The sequence below is a fragment of the Cupressus sempervirens genome, chromosome 6, assembly GCF_028749045.1.
Source record: "Cupressus sempervirens isolate cs-2001-9-10 chromosome 6, ASM2874904v1, whole genome shotgun sequence".
Classification (NCBI taxonomy): Eukaryota; Viridiplantae; Streptophyta; class Pinopsida; order Cupressales; family Cupressaceae; genus Cupressus; species Cupressus sempervirens.
The window spans coordinates 195,582,537-195,604,243 of NC_143123.1; the positions used below are offsets into that span (position 1 = coordinate 195,582,537).

At 35.7% G+C, this 21,707-nt stretch overlaps 1 protein-coding gene across 4 annotated transcripts in view; it reads left to right on the forward strand.

Moving 5' to 3' along the window:
- The window catches only part of LOC149551909 (tubulin alpha-6 chain), a 113,722-nt gene that overhangs the window by 44,077 nt on the left and 47,938 nt on the right, over positions 1 to 21,707 (forward strand). For all 4 annotated transcript variants that reach the window (XM_089787408.1, XM_089787410.1, XM_089787407.1 and 1 more), the window contains exon 2: positions 8,026 to 8,270. In XM_089787408.1, coding sequence (XP_089643534.1) covers positions 8,026 to 8,270 — 245 coding nt within the window. The remainder of the gene's footprint in view (positions 1 to 8,025; positions 8,271 to 21,707) is intronic.

Here is a 21,707-nt window from a genome sequence, read left to right on the forward strand (position 1 = left end):
AATAATAAGATAAGCATGAATTGATGAGCAAGTTTGAACATGTCCACTTACTTGGAGGTTAAAGAGCCAAAATAGCAAATTTCATAGAGTTTGAAGACCAATTCTTCTCAAATTTCGGATTCTCAAACAATAATTTGACTTTTTCCGTACTTACATTTAACAAATATTAACAAGCAATGAAGGGTCGAATTTGACATGAAAATGCCAAATACATGGTCTCCAAAGACAATAGCATGCATTAAAATTAAAAATGACCCTTTTTGATCCAAATGTATGGGCTGAAAAGTCATTTAAAAAAGTTTTTTGAACAAAAACGTGACTTTTTAATGCAAAAATCTGGGCCGTTTTTGCAAAAACGTGGCAAAAAAATGCATGTTTTTGAGTCATTTTTTACTTGTGAATGCAAAAACAACTTCCCCAAATGCATACACATGGATCAAAATGCAAAAACGTGACTCCAAAATGCAAAAAAGTGTATAAAAACCCCAATTTTCTGGACGTTTTTAGCAAAAACGTGATTCATAAAAAGCATGAAATGAATTCGTTTTTGGCTTCTAAGTGCAAAAATGCGAGTCAAGATGTATTGCAAATGATTGAAGATGCCAAAATGCCTCTTTCCTTTGCATAAATGTGATTTAGATCACTCTAAATGGATTTATTTCAAGATTTTTCCAAAAATGTGCCCTTGGAAGGAGTTTGAAAAAATATTTTTTTGCAAGATAAATCCATTTTCAATGTTGGAAAATCCATTGCCAAGCAAAAATGACTCTATTGGAAAAGATCTCATACAAATCCACCAAGTGAATCTCTCACAATGAGCAAAATCGGGTTCTTGGAGATTAAATGCATTTGTTTGTTAGAAACAATAGTTCATGAAGATAACTGAGAGGAGGGGATGGGGCGGGGGTGAATTAGTTATCCAATAATTAAAACATTTATCAACCTTAAATAATCTTAACCATTCAATCAAAGTAAACAACCATAATACGATGCTCATGTACAATTACACCTGATATGTTAACTAGGGAAACCCTTGATTAAAGGCAAAACCATGGTGGGAATGATGCCCACAAGATGATGTACTATTATAAATATTCCTTGTTAGAGGATGGACCTTGTTAGGAGTCTATTACAACATTTAGTACATATGAGTCCTTGTTAGGAGACTTTGAATCTTTGTTAAGAGATTCCAACCCTGTTAGGAGTTGTGAAAGATAGGAGTACCCACTGTCCAAACAACTTCTGGGTCAAGACCACTAGACTCACTGTCCAACTGATCTCTCAACTATTCCTTGCAGAATAATTGTCTGTACTGTACTTTAACTTCTTTCCTCTGTCCTGTCAACTGGACCAATCACTGTTAGACCTTGTAGATCAGGTCACGAACTTCATATCCAAATATCAAACTTTGGATCCCACGATAAAACCTCAGAAAAGAAGTTTCCTTCACCTTCGCTCTGCTCTACTTCTCTTTGCATTCCACTTTTCATGCTTCTTGCAATCATTAATCCATTTCATACTTGATAAAGGAAAATGTCCTTCCTTTATACCGAATCCATAAAACAATTCCATGAGTCAGCTATTACACCTTCTCAATTAATTGTTATAGGATCTCATTAAGAACACGTTACATTTAGCGATAACATTAATCTTTCGCCTTGTAACTTGAATAACTTTCCGTATGTGTAACATTATGATGAGTGAGCTGGGTTACGTCATCTCTAGAATGTCTTCTTCACATCTTTAACTTCAACTTCTTAGAATAACAACTCTGCTAAGAGATATAACAAGTTTATCAGAACATGCTTCTATAAACTCTATCTAAGAATAGTCTTCACCAATACTTGCATAACTTCTTCCAGAATTAATATCTTATGCTTCCGAGGTTAACTGCATATACTGGACACTTAGTAGTATCTCCCTTTAACCTCGCTTAGTGATAATGCTCAACAGTCTATTTGTACCAACTTGCTCTTCAGATACCACAAAAAACTGTTATGTTGACATCAATGACAAACACAATCATGAATGTAACATATTATGATAATGATTTAATCACGTTTCTACAATATTCTCTCATAGAAGTATCATCAACATTCATGCTTCCAATAGTGTTCTTCCAAAATCGGACCTTTTGGAGTGATATGCATATTTTAAAAACTTTCAACAAAGAAAATCAGACCTTTTGGAGTGTATAACACATTTTAAAATATGCATATGGTCAAAATCTAACCTTTTGGAGTGCAATGCATATTTTAAGTTGTATCTCACTTTTTTGATGCAATGACATAAAAACTCACCTTTTGATGTAATGACATCAAAAGGTCCACTTTTGATAGCCTTTTGATGTAATGATACAAAAATTTACCTTTTGATGTAATGACATCAAAAAAGTTCACTTATGTTTTCAAGTTGAATTTTATATGCAATGACATGTAAAATGTCCACTTTTGATGGATTTTACATGTAATGGCATATAAAATGTTCACTTTTGATGACTTAAATATGCAAAGACATGTAAAAGGTCTACTTTTGATGGATTAATGTTTCCAAGTTGAACTTTATATGTAATGACATGTAAAAGATTCACTTTTGATGGATTTTACATGTAATGAGACATAAAATGTCCACTTTTGATGACTTTAAGTGATTTAATAAGCACATGTCAATTTAAATTCATTAAAATATTACTTAAGTGGAACATAAATTATATTTACATATCATATTAACAATATAACATGTAAATATCATTTAAAAAGTAATATTTACTAGAGCATTTGATTTAAATGCTAAAAATCGAATTGAACTATATAGTTAATATAGTCACTTAAGTGAAAAATCAAAAAGTAACTCAATTTAAAAATATAAAATAAAGTGTACTATAGTTATTTTAAGTGAAAATCTAATTGATAAAGTAACTTAAAAATATAACATAAAGTGAATTTAAATTATACTTTTCAAAAAGTGAATGTCAAATTAAAAATATAACATGATATTTTTAATTCGTGCTGTTGCACCAAAAAGGTCCACTTTTGAGGCACTAAAATGGGCATATCTTTTGATTGACAACTCCAATTGAGCTCTAGGTTAGACCAAATCGAAGGGAAAAGCGAAAGACATGACATGAGCAAAACCAAAGGACTAAAAACCAACAAACGCGAACTCAAAAGCAAAGAAAAGGACGATGAAGGCCTCAAAAATCACGCATAGGCTCGACAAACAGAAAAACGAAAAAGACTTGACAAAAGCCTTCAGTAAAAGAATTTGATAAAAAAATTGAAGTTGATTGATCAATCTACATGAAGCAATTGAATATCAAATTCAACTCAGAGAGACGCAAAACTAGCTTGAAAATGTTTCATGATATTATTAACATTTTGTGGTGATAAAATGCAGGACAACAAGGCTTTTCTAGCCAAAATGCATATCACAAATTTTCCTTCAATCACCCAAAATTGGGTTTCAGATGAGCATTTACGTATGTTAAATGCTATGTTAAGAGCATGAAGTTGAAACACAGACAAATTGGGGTTTGCAAGCCACAATGCATATTTAAAATAGAGTTTATATGCAATGAGAAAGCACATACAAACTCAAACGCCCATATGGGGTGATGAAATCATGTTGAAATGCATGTACTTGGTGAAAATCGGGCTTTTCCAGCCCATTTACATATTTAAAATGACTCCTTTGATGCAAATCAGGCTTTCCAAAACACATTGCACATTGCATATTTTGACTTCCTGTGCAAATTGCACTTTTTATGGTCACTTACATGTTTCTTTCTTGCATAATAACCCAATCTTAGAGCTGGTCTCAGTTTTCTGGGTGGATTACATATTACATTGTACATGTAAAAGAGAAAATCGGGGTTTGCACAATGAAATGCATATTTTATATGCATGTAAAACCACCCAGCCAAGTTATTTTGCTGAGAAACAAGTGGTTTTGCAAGCCAAATCGTGGTTTCTAGTAGCAAATACACATTGCATATTCAAAAATAGGTTATATGCAATATGCAATTGACTCAAAAAAGGTGTGATTTGCCTCTTGGAGTGAGGAAATACAAAGCAAAATCACACTCTTGAGGTGCAATTACATGTGTAAATGACTTGCACTACTTATTGTTTCTATTTAGCAAATGTTTAATTGATTCACTTAAGTGAATCTCACTTTTTGGGGTCTATTACATATTTATACATATCATTTATGTGTAAATGGGTTGAAAAGTGAGATTTTCACTTAAGTGATTTAAGTTAAAACAATGAATTGCAACATAACATCAAATTAGATTTAAATGTGCACTTTATAACTTAAACGAATTAAGTTATAACTTAAATATCAAAAAGTTGAACTATATAACTAAAAAAGTTAAAAACATATTATAAAGTGATTTTAAGTCATATATTTGAAAAAGTGCAACATAACATCAAATTATTAGGTCTAATATTTAAAATATGCAATCAGGGTTCTAAAACCCAATTACACATGCGCTTAAACCTTAATAACCTTTGATTAACAACTTTGATCAAGTCCCAAGATAGCTCAAAACGAGGGTGTGATCGAAAGCAAGAGATTTAAGGAAACAAAAAGATGAAAGCAATCCAAATAAACTTCCTAAAATGCGAAAAAGGACTTTGAAGACCTCAAAAATCAAGTATAGGTTACCAAACTAAAAAATAAAAAAGACTTGACAAGATCCTTCACTAAAAGGACTCGTTATATAGATTTGGGAAGATTTTTTGATCAATTTCTACCAATTGTATAGTGAGTTATCTTAGAGAAAAATGAAACTTAATTGGAAACGTGTCATAGTGTTGCCTCCATTTAGTGATGACAAAAGGAAGGACAACAAATAATATCATTCGTTTGGAATTGTAGTTTGTGTATGCATTTGTATAATCATACATTATTTACTTCATTGTAAGTTGCAGTTTGGATCAATAGATCATTTTTTCAAATAGAAATTGTATAAATTTTGTAGTGTCTCATATATGGCAAAACAGGGACATTACAATTGGTAGCAAAGCCTATTGGCCTACCCAAAGGTGAATGAGAAAACCATAAATAACACTTGGAGGAAGATAGGACAAAAAAATTACACATGGGAAAAGGAAATATGGAGAGCAAGGTAGATCAGGATCTTAACTCAATCCACACTCAACCATACTCCAAAAACCTATAAAAACTTAAATGGGCAAGAATGACAATCACAAATTAGTAGCTAGGAAAGACAAGGCTCGAGACTAGGATTATCAAGCTTTTTGCCTCTTGGGGGACAAATAAGGGAAGAACCCTCCTTTTTTTCAAATTTAGGAGCAAATCAAACAAGATTGGGAAGTAGGTGACCTACAGAAGGATATTTCCTTCAAAGAATGTCTTGATTTAAGAATGAAGTATATGCTTCGAAGAGGGAACATAGAAGGATTCTCCAAATTGAAGAGCAAGGTAGGAAAGCTAAGCATTCCATATTTTGAGGGAACAGCAAAAATGTCTAGTAGAGCCTGGGTACAAAACCTCGACTCAAGAGGAAGCCATAAAATATGCAGATCTCCAACTAGACAGAATAACACATGAATAGTGGCATCATGAGATGGTAACCATGGGACATTCCAAGATTACCTCCTATCTAGAGTTCACCGAAATGCTGACAGAGAAGTTTGACAGCAAAGGTCCCAAGTTGCATTTCAAGGAATTAAGAGAGGTTTGACGACAAAGATCCCAAGTTGTATTTCAAGTAATTAACCCAAGTCAAGCATCAAGGATCCATAGAAGAATACATCACTGAATTCCAAGAATTTCAGTGCCTGTAACAGATCAATCCGAAAGAAGACTAATTGTGCTCTTTATTGCTGTGCTGCAAGATCCCTTGAGAGGATGGGTAAAGGTACTTAATCCTCTTTCCCTACAAAAAGCCATCAAGAAAGAAAGGGATATGGATTTTGGATCAACTAAGTGTAAACCCTTCAATAAAGAACATCCTTTTTTAAAGGATGTTCCTACACCCTTTAACAAGGAGCCCCTCACAAGACCCAAATTGGATTTTGAAACATGACAAGAACTCAAAAGGCAGAAATTATGCTTCACTTGCAAATAACCATAGGTTCCAAGTCACTGCTGTAAAAGAAAGGGAGAAACTCACTATATTGAAGTGAGACCTAATAGTGGAAGCTCTCATGGATACGTGGGAAAGGAAGCTAAGGAATAGGTTCATTAGTGAGTATTTGATGAGGTGGAAGGATCTGCCAATTGAAATGCTAAATGAGAAGAAATCAACTTTATGAAGCATCCAAATTTGGATTGTTCAAGGGCAACTGATCTCAGAAGGAATGACTGTCATGTCTCCTTTCCGCCTAAGCTTCCAAATCAACCTGTAAGCCCATCTTTCATTTCTTGTGGGCTTCAGGAAAGTAACAAAGGGAACTTAAGTATTTGAATTGTGTGTCCATATATGGTGCCACGAGTGCTATGTAACAAAATGATTATTTGAAGAAATACTAGAGTCGACCAAGGATTGTGTGTGGGTGTATTTTGGAGGGAAAGAGAAGAACAATACTGTCACTCCATATTTAATCAAGATAGGGATTGAGAGAAGATATGCTTGTCTATTCATTAATTTTCCTAAAATATATTGGACTCTGTGTTTGTCTATCCCTAGAGATTGGAGGACAGGAACTCCTTGATTTCCAGAGCTGGTTAGTGGACACAAAACGCCTTGAACTCGTTGTGAGCGATTCCACACAGGCATTGTAATTGAGCTTTACAGATTTGCTATTTAGGTGGCTCTGACAACACCTGTTTGTTTGAGTTTAAGGAAGCTCTCTTAAGCACCTCAGGTTTGTAATTCTGAGATGGCACATATGGCATCACATTTCTTGATAATAATATGGCTTCTATTGTTTTTGAAGTCTAGTAAACTGAATTGACTGTAAGTGCAGTTTCTGTTGTAATAAGAGGAGTAATCAGTAATTTTGAGTAGTTGTGTATTTTGTGTTGACTGTTTATTTTGCAAGAGTTTATAATTCATATCTGCATATATTGTAAAGTGTATTAGTTTTATTAGATCTGATTAGAATTAAGATTCAGTAATTTATGTCAAGTATAGTACCTGTTGTATTAGATGCGAGTGGAAATTGAGATTCGTTGGCTGAGTATATTGCCTGTTCTATTCGATGAATGGAAGTAAAATTTAGTCAATTGTTGTCTGCATAGCAACATCCTATTTGCCTCATTATGAATTATAAATTCCACGGACAAAAAATTATGGATCTATATACTTGCTCCTAGAAATGAAATTTTTAAAATGTGGGGAACTTGATGAGGTTGATTAAATGTAGGGATGAATAGTCTCCTAAGGATTCCTGGTTACTACATATGAGTCTTAAGAATGGTCATTTATGCTATAAAATGAGTTTTGGGTGGATCATTCAAAGCTCATTAGAGATGATTACTAAAAGATATTCAGTAATGATCCTGCTGGTCCCAAAATAGTATTCAATAATTATGGACTGCAAAAATGTAAAAAGCTTAAAATGCCAGTTTTTTTAAAAAATTGTTTAATACTAGTATGTCCTGCTGTATTATAGTGTTATGCATGGCTTTGCTCACATGCTTTTACTATATCTTCATAACAATAAATGATCGAGTCAAACACATTATTTTTATTTTTACATGTAATGGATGCACACAACCTCTCCAAAATGATAAATTCTAGGCTTTCCTGTTGCTGGATGCATTCTGTTACATCATAGGTCCTATTTGTACATGGCAGATTGTGACATTTTTTCTTCAGAGTAACATTTAGCATAGGTGAATGACTTGGGTAATCTACCTTGTCTCCATGACAACCACAGACACGTCTGATCACTTGAGTCTGGATGATTGCTTTTGTCTGTAGATATTATCTAATCCATATGTTCATTGTAATAGTTTTGATTTTGTTAGGATTTATATCTTATAATAGTAAGTCACTGCCTATTTTTTTTGCATCATTCTTTTTTCTTCTGGCAATATTATGCATTGCAGGTGAAGAGCCACCAGAGTCATTATTTATGAAAGAGCTGAAGCGGCGTGGAATGACTCCAGCGTCATTACTTGAAGAAGATGATAAAATTCCATATGGGCTAGGTAACAAAGAGACAAAGACAAGAGAAGAGGGAAGTGATACTTTTGAAAACAGAAAAGACAGAGGATCTTTTACAGGAAGTAGTGATTGGGGCCAATTTAACCAGAGAGCACGTTCAATGGCCCTCAACAGTGAAGGTCTTGAAGTAAGTTCCATACTGCTGTTGTTCTTTAGCCAAACATTTTTTTTTGTGATAGGAAGAAACCATGTAGTTAAGTTTGGTTTTGTTACTTTAATTTCGGGGTTCTTGAACTTCAAAATTCAAGGAGCGATCACATATGTGACATACTGATTCATATGTTATTCTATAATCTTTTGGCTGCTCATTTTCATTCAAAATAGACTTAATATTGATAAACAATCAGAGCTAGTCCTAGATTGCTTCATTTGAGAAAGATAGCAAAAGCAAATCGAGCATTGATTGCACATCATAAAGGTTATGCCTGGACAATGTATTTCATCTGGCAATTCACATGCCTACATTGTTGTTTCTGCACTTTGCAATCATGCCCATTCAGGCATTTGAAATAGGATAGTTTGAAATTAATCTGCATTCAATTGTTCAGTTGAATTTTAATGCAGGGTGGAGGGTGCCATCCAAGGTTGATGATAAGCCAGGTTCACACCGATGATTGCATATGCTTCACAGTATTCTAGCTTTCTGGCAAGCCATCCTGTGCATATATTGAAATCAGTCCATGATGCCATATTTTAGTTAGCCACTCCATGAAAAAGACACAAAGCCTCTTCAAGGAGACCACTTTGTTCATAACTTGTAATCATCACGGTCCATGAGACCTCACGTAATTGAGACATTATAACAAACACTGCCTTTTGTAAACTTCCCATTTGTGACATCCATATCTTTGACAGCAGCCACATTTCCAAAACGTGGCAGACATCTGCTTCCTATTTATAAGCTTTTACATCTGCTTCCTATTCATAAGCTTTTGGACTGCTGCCACTTTGTCTTACATGTTTTATTTAGGCAAAATATGCATGTTATTATTTTTGATTGTGAGGATGATGAAGGGGCTGGGGAAATAGTCTGCTGACCTAATACCAAGTGGCAGGTTGGGATAAAGGTGGGAATTGTTTATGTTATGCTAGCTGCAGGAGATATTTTCTGTACCTGTAAGTGTTTTAGTTTCCTGTTCTCATCGTGAATTCCAGCAGAACTTTTCTTTTATTGATGGAGCCTTTAGTTGTGTTTGTGTTCTCTCTGCATTATCCATTCTTCATATTCCTTTCCACCACTGGCAACACGTTGACTTGGCATTGCAGATTTATGTGTTTGCAATTTTATTACCTTGTGTACTGAGCATCGTGTTCATGCTTCATATTCATGAATTTAAGTGTTGCATCACCATCATGGACATATAACTTGGTCAGTGCTTGTAACAGTGGCTTTTGGGTATTCCATGCAAGCCTCTACAACTTCCGTATGGGCTCTATTGGTATTCACAAGAAATCAAAACCGTTTCAGCTAATTCAATATCAGAAAAACAAATATTAAAGGGACAAGTCTTTTTAGGCTTGAAACCTTTTGTTTCAAATGGAGAACAGAGCTGAAAGTGTCAAGTGCAGCAAAGAACAATACAAGTGTGCTAAAACAGGAAAAGCATACAACCAGTATGATAATGAAACATTATTTTCAGAAATCCACAATGATATACTACTTGTATCAGCAAGTCAGAAAACTGAAAAGTGAAGCTACAGGAGGAATTAGGAATGAACTTATGATTGCTACAGCCAGATGCATATTATTTAGAGTGCAACAGCAGAGAGAAAAATCAGGAATAACAGAATGAGCTGAAAAGAAATACACACAGGAGGCATCAAATGGCAAGAAGTGACAATAACATGCTGTAGGTGTATCAAACACATATGTAACAGCAGCAAAGAATAAAAGAGATTTCAAAGGCCTAGAGAGTAGAATGACGAAAACAGAAGAGAGCCTCAAACAAGGGGAAGCAAATGCATCTTGCCCAGCCAAGGAAAGCCGCAAAGTATCAAGATGAAGAAGATGCACAGGCTGGGAAGAAAAAAAGATACAACTCTTTCTAAAAAATGCAGATGCAGATTGCTATTTACTTAGTTGAGATATTAGTAGGGGATTGGAGAAAAAGAAAATATCATGTGTGAACAAATGTGATGACATTTTTTAGATGATTTTTTATACATTACAAAGTCTTTAATTACTGCTGACGCTGATGTCAAGCAGACCTTAAGCAGAATAGAAGATATGCATTGCTCTTGCTCTGGTAACCATCTACCATCAAGAATGCCTTGTAAATGTATTTATGGTACAAGAGGTGAATATGGTTATAACAGGGATGGTCTTCTTATTCCACAGATTGGCTACTAATTTTGTTTTGAAGATGGTAAAATCACTAAGGCGAGGGACTTTATTACTGAATACATTCCTATCTGTCCTTGTGATATGCAATGTGGCAACTGTATTGTGCAAAAGGGTTTGAAATATGGATTGCATGCCTTTATGAAAAAAGAAGGAAAGGGCTGGGGGGTTTGTACATTGGAGAGATTATGATAAACATGGAGCAATACTACTGTAATGAGGAGTTCAAAGATAAAAACATCCACACCTATCAAATGCTACTTGATGTAGATCATGACATGAAGATAAAATACTTCAAGGATGGTTTAAATGATAATGAAGCTCTTGCATTGGATGCTACCCGCTATGGAAACATTTTCAAGATTTGTTAATCACAGACAGAGAAATAATATGCAAGGGAACCCATTTCGGCTTTTAACACAAGTAGTGAAAACTTAAAATTTTAAAACAAACTCAAGAACACTTACAGTAGAACAACTCTAGACTGGGCGTCACACTCTACAACATCAAAAGAATGGTGTTGAGACCAGTCACAACACCATAGATGGCTCACGGCTATAGCTGGAACCCAACGCCATAAGCAATTAAACACACCTATAAGGAGATAATCAAGAAAAATCCTGTACCGACTTCAACATCTTCAGAAAACCATGAAAAAGAGCCACAGAAACTCTAGTTTCTCGTCCATAGCGGCTAGAACAACAACAAATATGAAGTCGCAACAGGAGAGCATAGAGTAATGACAGAAAAAAAACCAGAAAACCATGAAATAGAACCACTTGACTCATGTAAAACCCAGATTTGGCATGATAGCCAGAGCGAATATGTAGAGAAGAGAGAGAAGAATGCGGCTTATGAACTCCAAGCCACCCAGTGACAGCCATGAAACAAATCAAAGCCGCCAAAACAACTCCAGAATGAACAAGAAGCAATACAACATCCCTCAAGATGTGGCTAGTTCAGCCGTAAAACTCCAGAAACAGTGGCTAGGGTTTCAAACCCTTTTAATCAAGCTGATCTCCAAAACTCACAAATAACAAAAGACTTTGTTTTTCCTCATCTTTATTCCATCTGTTGTTATATTTCATAAGATGTCGGGTCTGCAACTCTTGCTTTACGGTAGGAGATGTATATCATTAATTAAATAACAATGTGAGACTTGAACTTTAAGTCTATATTGTTATTCTAATTAAATTATTACTGTTTGTTGCATTTAAAAACAAAATTGTAATTATTATTATATTAGTTGATATTTTATAAATCAGCTGATTAAAATTAAATATCAAAGTGCAACAAGTAATGGTAAAGGGAAGTTCATATAAATAAAAAATAAGAAAGGATAAATTATTTGTTTGATTAAATGTTGCAAGGAAAAGGTGAAGTTCTTAAATGCCTAAATTCAAGGGAGGTGTCTCAGTTATTATTTCTAGGCTTGGAGTCAATTATGGAGTCTTCTTTGACTTGTCAACATGTGTATATGATCAAGGTACAGTTTGGAGCGCATGTGGCATGATTTGGGAGTTTTTAGACTCTTTTTTGTAAACAGTTCTTTGATTTGCAACCCTCACTTCCTAATTTGGTGGGAAGATGATTGAGTTTCATTATTGTTATATACTTCTCTTTTTGATAGAGAAGGGGTTCAGATTTTCAGATTTTGAGAGGAGAGAGGTGCATATGTGATTTTTTGTCCTTGGCATCTTTTTCTTAAATTTTTTGAGCTATTCACGCAGATGTATTGTTCTTTGGGCTTTTGATCGTAATACAGTTTTCATTGGACTCAGCTTTTTGGAGTAAAGATCTGGTTGTATGTTTTTGGCAATTGATGTTATTTAATTGTGTTTTATTCAGAAACCTTTTGGGTAACTTCTCGTTTTACATCTTCCATGTCTGATATCTGTTATTCATAGGTTTTGAGCTGTGTTTCCCTGGTGATATATTTGATTGTGATTTATTTCCTTTTGTATATTCATCTTTTAGCCTTCTCTTAAAATATTTATGTGAATTAACAATTCCTTCAAAGTGTGTTTTGTGGTTATCTATTGAAAGCTTTCATTGTGCTACATAATATAACAATAAATTGCATTATTATTCTAGTGTATCACCTTAGTTTTCATGATTTAGGTTTTCCATTTACAAGCCTACCTCTTTACCCCTTTTCCATACAAATTTCACATCTTTTATTAGTATAGGTGAGTTTATCAGATATATCAGATAGGAACCGGCCTAGAATCTAGAGGTTCAATTAGGTCATAGGTTACCCACAACCTCTGATTGATCCAATCTTGCTCCAAAATTGTTGAAGGTTTCAGGAATTAAGCATTAGGGTGCAAATTTTTGAGATAACAGTATTACTACAACAAATCCTCAAAATGCCATGCATACATCCGATCAACACTTGTATCCTAAACCATCCTATCAATATGATACTGGGAGGAGTAATGGATCTCTAACAACCTATCATCCTGGACCAACCAACTGAACAAATTGATCACACAACCAAAACTGCGAATATTCAAGAAGTTCGACTCATAAGTCCAACATGTATTGCTGTCATAAACTGGACCAGTGGTACATAAGGTGACACTGCTATCACTGTGCTCCTGTACTGGAAGGGTAACCATCTCGTAAGGTGCGAGTCTCAAGATGAAAAATCTCCACCAAAGAATCTACAACTTGCTAACCTCAAGAGGCTTGACCAAATCTGAATATATAATAAAAAACCCAATATAATAACCACTTATAGCTGGAGTATGCATAAAGATAAAATCAGTAGCTAACAAATAAATAGCAGCCATCTCATGAAGACTTGGTGATATGTCTCTCAATAAACGATAGGAACTATCAGTATACATTAAGGACAATTCTAAATGTTCAACATCTCCATGAGTACCATCATTCAAATCAACACCTCCATCAATGAAATATTCGCCATCAAGTGAAGTCTCTGAATCATTTTCAGTTGTTTCATCTCCATCCACGTGACATTGTGTAGATATATAACTGCTGTCATACAAATCGGAGTTCTTATTGTTCATTTTATGCTGGTTCTTAAGGTCTTCCTCAACATATTGAGCTTCATATAGATAGGGTGAAGTGAGAATACTAAGTTCACCTTCATTCTCACCAAGGTAATTATCCCTTCTACAATGTGTATGAGATCCGTGGTTCTATGATCCCGTCCATCATCAATGCGAATGACTGTTGTAGAATTCTGATTTTCAGCCTAATGTAATGAGTATTGTGTCATACTTAGTTGGAGACATAACTCATCTATCTCTCTCTTTTAATCTTTAGCATGTTTGATAGCCATATCTCTATCATTGAGCAACTTTAAGTAATCTGATTTCATTCTTTCCATTGCTCTCTTAAGAGTGTAAAGACTTGGACTATTAGTTCCCCTCATTATTCCCATCTCCTTTTCAGTACTTTTAACTTCCCACATTATTTCCTCAATGTTTTTATGGGTTTTGTTTGTTGGTTTTCCGAGGACCGCTGCAAATGTACTAGGCACTGCCATGTATGTGGTATGTATGTTTCAAATGGCAGCGACGTCTTATTTATAATGAGAAAGGATAAGAAGAGACATGTCCCTTCATGGGACATGTTTATTGATTAATTTGATAATTAATTTTAATAACAAATATAATCATAGTTATACATATCATATATACCATTATTTTATTAATTTCTCTCACATAATAAACTTATATCTCTAATGTAATTATATCTCATATATACTTATATATGGCCATAGTTTTATCCGACTGAAGCTACCAAACATCAACACTCCCTCTTAGCTAGGGAGGATAAACACAAGATATTACACCACTGGCAATCTTTAGGTATGGCACATTAAAGAAATATTTGATAAGAAGATTTATACTATTTTGATATCACATTTGATATCATGAGTACTGGCCTTCAGAATATCAAAATATGATATTCACCAAATACTCTAAGTAATGGTCTCTAGAATATCAACACTTGATATTCACCATGTACTCAATAAGGTAATGGTCTACGATAACATCAACATATGATATTCACCATTTTGATATCACAATTGAGTATTGGTCTCCAGAATATCAACATATGATCTTCACCAAATAATCTTTGAGTAATGGCCTCCAGAATGAGATGCATGATATTCACCAAGTACTGTGAGTAATGGCCTTCAAAACATCAAGTCGTATGATATTCATCACTTACTCTGTGTAATGGCCTCTAGAACAACAATTTGCATAACATTCACCATATACTCAAAAAATGTTTATAAGGTATGTGCACACACATTCTCATAATGCTTACCATATAAACATCCACCATGCATGGTATAATCTATCATGATCTGCATAGACATCGTAAGATATCCATCATAATAGAAAATTAAGTTATTGTAAGATCATCACCTTTCAATAACTTTTGCAAATACAAGTGAAATCATTTGGAAGCTTCCTCATTATGTACACAGAGGGTAGGCCCATTGAAATCACAATCACGAGGTATATTCATCAATCACAATCCTCTTGACCACTACAATTTATTGATCACTAGAGAATCCATCTCAACATGGTTTACTCTCTTTGAATCAATATAACCGAGATCACCGTAGGTTGACTGAATCATATCCTCTATTTGCTCCCTCTCTTTCAAGGTTGCCTTCTAATGAAATTTCAAGCTCCCTTTGAATGTCAATCTCCCTCCTGTTCCTATAAGAACATTCTCGGGAAAAATAGCTCCTATATTACATATTAACATAATAAGAGACTAATAGACTATTAAAATAATATAAAGACCATTCCAATAAAATATAGATAAAAAATCTAATTTAAATATATACTTTGAACATATATGCATATATATTTCTTCAATCTTCCAAGTATATATCTATATTTAAACACATTATTTTCTATGGTGACTGATTTCCCAATCTATAATCACTTATATTCATAAGAAATTGTTTAGAAAATATATTTACTTTATATACATATGTAATTCACCACACACACACACACACACACATATATATTAACATTTACATCTCTATATATAAATGAATAAATTATATTTATATATGTAAAAGTCTCTATAACATAAATTGATATAAAAAGAAATAAATTCATAAACTTACCTCTTATATCCTTCCATGTGATTTTTACCATAAATTCATAAAAATGAAATAAATTCTTAACCTTACCTCTTATATCATGCTAGGTGAACTTTGCCTTTATTCCTTCTATTTGATATCAATAGTGGGTCCTCGCCTTTGGACTTCTCCAACATCGATATCTTCGTGGTTATTTAGACTCCTTATGAAGCTTCAAATTTGTTTTGTCCGTTGTATGAAATATTCAATAATGATGCCCCCACTCTAATATTGATTTAATGTTTCCATATATACTTTCGAAGTGTCCTTTGATTGGTCTTTGTTAGTCGATGCAGATAACATATCACTCTTACTATGAAGCCCAACTCATTGCTGACGAAGGAGAGCCCTTTAAACATTTATTTGACTTCGATTCTTGGTAGGTCCTCCTTCCTACGTGGAAAATGAGCTTTAGTAACTTACATCACAATACAAATGCATTTATAAAGTCAATGTTGTTGGGGTGGCGGGTTTGCAAAGATTGAGGTCCGGTCATACGTCCACTTGGTGATATCCAGATGCACCTCCTAATTGTAAATACAAAATTTATGCCTGGTTTTCCGCCCTCGATGGTAACGTAAATATATCCTCCTATGCCTGCAATAAAGGGTCGAACCAATTTGGTATCACCATTTGTATATGCTCTAATCATCCGACGCCATGTCCATGCATTTTATAGTCGATATTTAATGCCAAGTCTGCAATTGACATTCAATGCCCTATATTCCCATTGTCTACCTCATTTAAAGGTATTCCTTATTCTATATGAAATCTCCCATTCGATTCCTAAGTCTTTCCTATGATGTGGGTGCCCATTGTTTATAAAATGCCCTCCATATTTTATTTTCTACATTTATTTCAGTTTGCAATAAGTCTTTCCCTACGTATTTGTCCTCTTCAATCACTTGTGGTTTGATGGCCAAAGTACGAAGAGATTGGTGGGGTCTAAAGTCTTGTCCCATGGTATGAATTAACACCTCTACTAGCGCTCACTACTTCTCTAAGAACACATATGTAATCGTTCTAATGCTGACGGGGCCTTCTTAATATCTATTTTGTTATCCCCTGGTCCATTTTGTGGGGCTCGTAGTTTTTAGAGCATTTGTGTTCCAATGTTTGTCTGGTTATATCAGAGACAAATACAAACAACTATTGGTACGACAAATCCCTTCAAGCCTGTTGGTGGTAGGCTCATCAAATTTTCACAATATCTTTTAGATTCTATAGAATCGGTCTTGGCTTCTTAACTGTTATTATCTTTACTCTTCTTCGGTGAATAATATTTCAATGCTTTTTTGCAGAGGATATTATATGTCCTCTTTTGTGTCATTGTTGAATTAAACTTCTGTTCTCAGGTATCTCTTCATGCATTTGGAACCCATCTATTGTATAGGTACACAATCTTTCTTTCATGTCTTTGATGGCTTTTCTTACATTTGCAACCTTGTTCTGATACTATGTTGGTTTTCCGAGAATCGTTGCAAATGTACTAAGCACCGCCATGTATGTGGTATGTGTGTTCCAAATGCCTGCAATGTAATGTCCCATTTATTTTTGGAGGAATTAATTATGAAGTTATCAATTAAAATATATATATTACAATGTAACTTTATAAAAAAAAAAAAAAAAAGAAGCTTCTAGAGGTTGCTGGAAGAAGCGGAGAAAAATTAAAAAGGGAGGCCGACCTATCAAGGAAAAAAGAATAAATAGGCATTGAGGGCTCATTGTCTATCATCGAGATTTATTATTGATTTTTGCTTATGTGTGTTGTGGAGCCTAGGGTTTTTGCAAATAGTCACAATTGGCCATTGAGAACGAAAACTCTTAAATGGTACATAATTTTGAGGGTGTGAGAGATCACTTGAATTATTGCAGCTGTGGGAAGGATATTTCAGTCCTTTCATTTGTGCTTAATTGCTGATTTGGAGTTTCCAGTGGAGTTGCACTTTCACTATATCATCTACAGCATTCAGTCTCCACCATTTGATCAATCCAGGTTCTTTATATTAATCTGTAGTTGCAACAAGTTCTCAATTGTATATAGCCAGTTAGGGTTTCTTTGTAATGTGCTATGTCATAATGTTTTGGTGCTGAAATTTGCCATATCATTTATAAAAACATTTGATTTTCATTGAATGAATACATTGGCACTGCTATTTCTTTTATTTCAGCAATATATTTTAGTAGTGTATTAAATTTAGGGTTTGTTTAGTGGCCTACTGGTACGGGTCATTACAGTGGTATCAGAGCGGTTTCCTGCCAGCTTGATAGGGTTACCTAGCCACCATTTAATTTAGTTTACAAAAGAACCAGCATAACTAAGAATATGGCTGAGAGACATTCTCAAAGTCCATCCAGAAGTGTGCGAAATGATGAGACTTTACAGCAACAGGAGAGGCTTCTACAGTCAATAGAGGCAAGTACACAGGCAATGATGGTTATGATGCAACATTTGATTGGGGAAAATAGGAGAAATAATCATGATTAGGATGATAGAAGCATAGCAGGATCACAACATAGGACACGGTCTGGAACAGCTGATAGACCCACACGTCCTACATTTAGAGAAGAAACTCCAGCACGCACACCTGATGCTATGGTAACAAATATTGTAGATGAACTCTGACAAGCGAGGAATGAGTGGGATTCATTACCAGAATATGTACAAGATGGATGGACATTTGACAGGTACCTGAACTATAGAGCTGCCAGGCAGAAGCAAGTAGATAAACATAGTGAGTTGCAACAGGTCACCAACAAGTTGGTATTACCCACATTTGATGGCAGTGGAAAAATGACTGCTCGTGCTTGGATTCATAAGGTGGATACTTTCCTATCTCTGAAGACTATGACGGAAATTGAAGCACTCAAGTATGCCACTTTACACTTAGATGGGGCAGCACATGATTGGTGGACACATGGCATGATCACATTGCAACACAATCAGGTAACCACTTATTAGGAGTTTGTGGATAGATTGATAGAAAGGTTTGATAAAAAAAATCTTGAAGTTTATTTCCGGGAGTTAGCCCAGTTGAGACAGTCAGGAGGCTTAGAACAATTTATCAATGACTTCCAGAAGCTTGCAGTGATGGTGCTTGACATTTCAGAAAGGAGGCTAGTCATTTTATTCACAGGGGGATTAACTGAACCACTCAAGGGGTGGGTAAAGGCCTTTGATCCTCCTACATTACAGGAAGCCATGAAGAAAGCCCGCAGTATGGAACTTGCAGCTCCAGCAAACCGGTTTAGTTCAAAAGGTTCTTCATCATTTAGAGATAACAAAGGGGAATTCAGCAAGGGTAAAGAGAAGGTTAGTGACTCAAAAGACAAGCTAGCTGCACCTTGGGATAAGGAAACACTTAATGACTTGCGTAGGAAGAAGCTATGCTTCTTTTGCAAAGGTCCCTATGAGTTTGGTCATGATTGTCCTATGAAGCCTAAGGGGAAGGCTAACCGGGTGATGTGGGCTTATTATGAAGGTTCAGATTCAGACATCTTAGAGCACCATGATGAGGATCCTGATGAGGTAGAGGGTGAACAAGAGGTAGATAGTGTTGAGAAAAAAGAGGCTCCAGAGATACATTTACAGGAGGCACGTCTGTCTAGTATTCAAAGAGAGGGATCTTTCAGATTTTGAGGAGTCTTGGCAGGACAAAAGATTATTACTCTGTTGAATACAGGTGCCACGCATAATTTCATTGATGCACGATTTGTGGAGAGGCGTGGACTCATTACTGAGGAGTTTGAGGGACTAAGAGTTAAGGTAGCTGATGGATATACTCTTCGTTGTGATAGGATGGTGCGAGATCTACCTTTGCGCCTAAACAACTATGAGTTTAAGGCGGACTATCATGTGGTCAACATGGGTGACATGGACATAGTACTTGGGATGCAATGGCTACATTCTTTGAAGGAGGTTACCCTAATATTGGAGGATATGGAGATACGATTCGTGGTGGATGGTAGGACTCATGTGTTGAAGGCTATCCGTAATGGTGATGTTAGGACTATCTCATTTAGGCAGTTGGAGAGATTAGCTAGGCATAATAATATAGAGTGGGCAGCAATATGTGCCTTGATGCCTACCCAAGGGGAGCAACATAAGAGTGAATATCATCCAAATATTCAAAAATTGAGAATCAAGTATGGGAAGGTATTCAGTGAGATTCCACTAGGCAGGCCACCAGACAGAGGTATTGAGCACATTATCGAGTTGGAGGAAGGTGCTCAGCCTGTCATGATCACACCATACCGGCACCCAAAACGACTCAAAGATGAGATCGAGAGGACCATCAACGAGTTGCTAGCAATGGGACACATCAGACCAAGTAAGTTACCTTTTGCATCTTCTGTTGTTTTGGTAAAAAAGAAGGATGGAACTCTACGAATGTGTATTGATTATAGGGTGTTGAATAAGAGAACTATAAAGAACAAGTATCCCATACCACACATTGATGAGCTAATAGACGAATTGCATGGGGCTTGTTATTTCACAAAAATTGATTTGAGATCAGGTTATCACCAGATCAGAGTTCGAGAGCAGGATATTGAAAAAACTGCTTTTAGATGTCATTACGGTCATTTTGAGTTTGTAGTCATGCCTTTTGATTTGACTAATGCACCTGCCACTTTTCAGTCCACTATGAACAAGGTCTTCCACCATTAGTTGAGGAAATTTGTGCTAGTGTTCTTTGATGATATTTTGATCTATAGCAGGACATGGCAGGAACATTTAGAGCACTTGGAGACAGTATTAAGCATTTTACAAAGCGAGTCCTTGTATGCCAAGGAGTCCAAATGTGATTTGGGGATGACAGAATTGTTGTATCTTGGACACATCATTAGTGCGGAAGGAGTGCGAATGGATCCTGAAAAGATCCGTGCTATTGTTGATTGGCCACCACCAGAGAACCTTACACAGTTAAGAGGGTTTCTTGGTCTATGTGGATTCTATCGCAGGTTTGTTAGTGGCTACTCACGACATGTAGTGCCCATGACAGATTTGCTGAAAAAAGGGGCATTTGTGTGGACTCGGGAGGCACAGGAGTGTTTTATGCGGTTCAAGGAAATAATGACTACATGCCCAGTATTAGCATTGCCTGATTTCACGAAGCCATTTGAGCTTCAATATGATGCTTGTGGAGAGGGAGTTGGTGCTGTACTCATGCAGGACAAGCATCCTATAGCTTATGAGAGTAGGAAACTCAGAGGGGCTGAGAGATCATTCAGCATATATGATAAGGAGATGTTGGCCATCATGCATGCCTTGGCCAAATTCAAACAGTATCTTGTGGGCAGCAAATTTTGTATTAAAACTGATCATAATAGTTTGAGGCACTTTTTGGGACAGCGGGACCTAAATGATCGTCAGTAGAAGTGGGTGAGTAAGTTACAGGCATATGATTTTGATATCACATATGTTAAGGGGACACAAAATATTGTTGCAGATGCTTTATCCCGTAGGCCACACCTCACTTCTATGATTCGGATATCAGAAGATTGGCGACACTTGATTGTAGCAGAATATGCCAAAGACACGTGGGCCTCTGCTATAATGGAGGGAACAACAATCGACACCAGATACACTCTCATAGATGATTTGATCATTTACAAGAACATAATTTACTTAGTCCCAGGATCGAAAGTGAAGCAGTTGATTTTGAGAGCATTCCATAATTCACTTACAGCAGGCCATCCTGGGTATTTCAAGACTTACAGGTTAGTACGGGAATGATTCACTTGGAAGGCACTTAAGGCTGATGTTTTGTAGTATGTGCGTGAGTGTCATGTTTGCCAGCAGAACAAACAAGAGCACACTTATCCAACAGGGCTCCTACAACCACTTCCTATTCTTGACAGGAAGTGGGAGTGCATCTCTATGGATTTTATTACGAGCTTGCCTAGGGCCCTGGGGTGTGATTGTATCTATGTGGTGGTGGATAGGCTGACAAAATATGCTCACTTCTTCCCTATCGCTACTACATACTCAGCAACTCAGGTGGTAGAGGTCTTCTTTAGGGAGATTTTTAGATTACACGACTTACCTCGGAGCATTGTGAGTGACAGGGACAGCC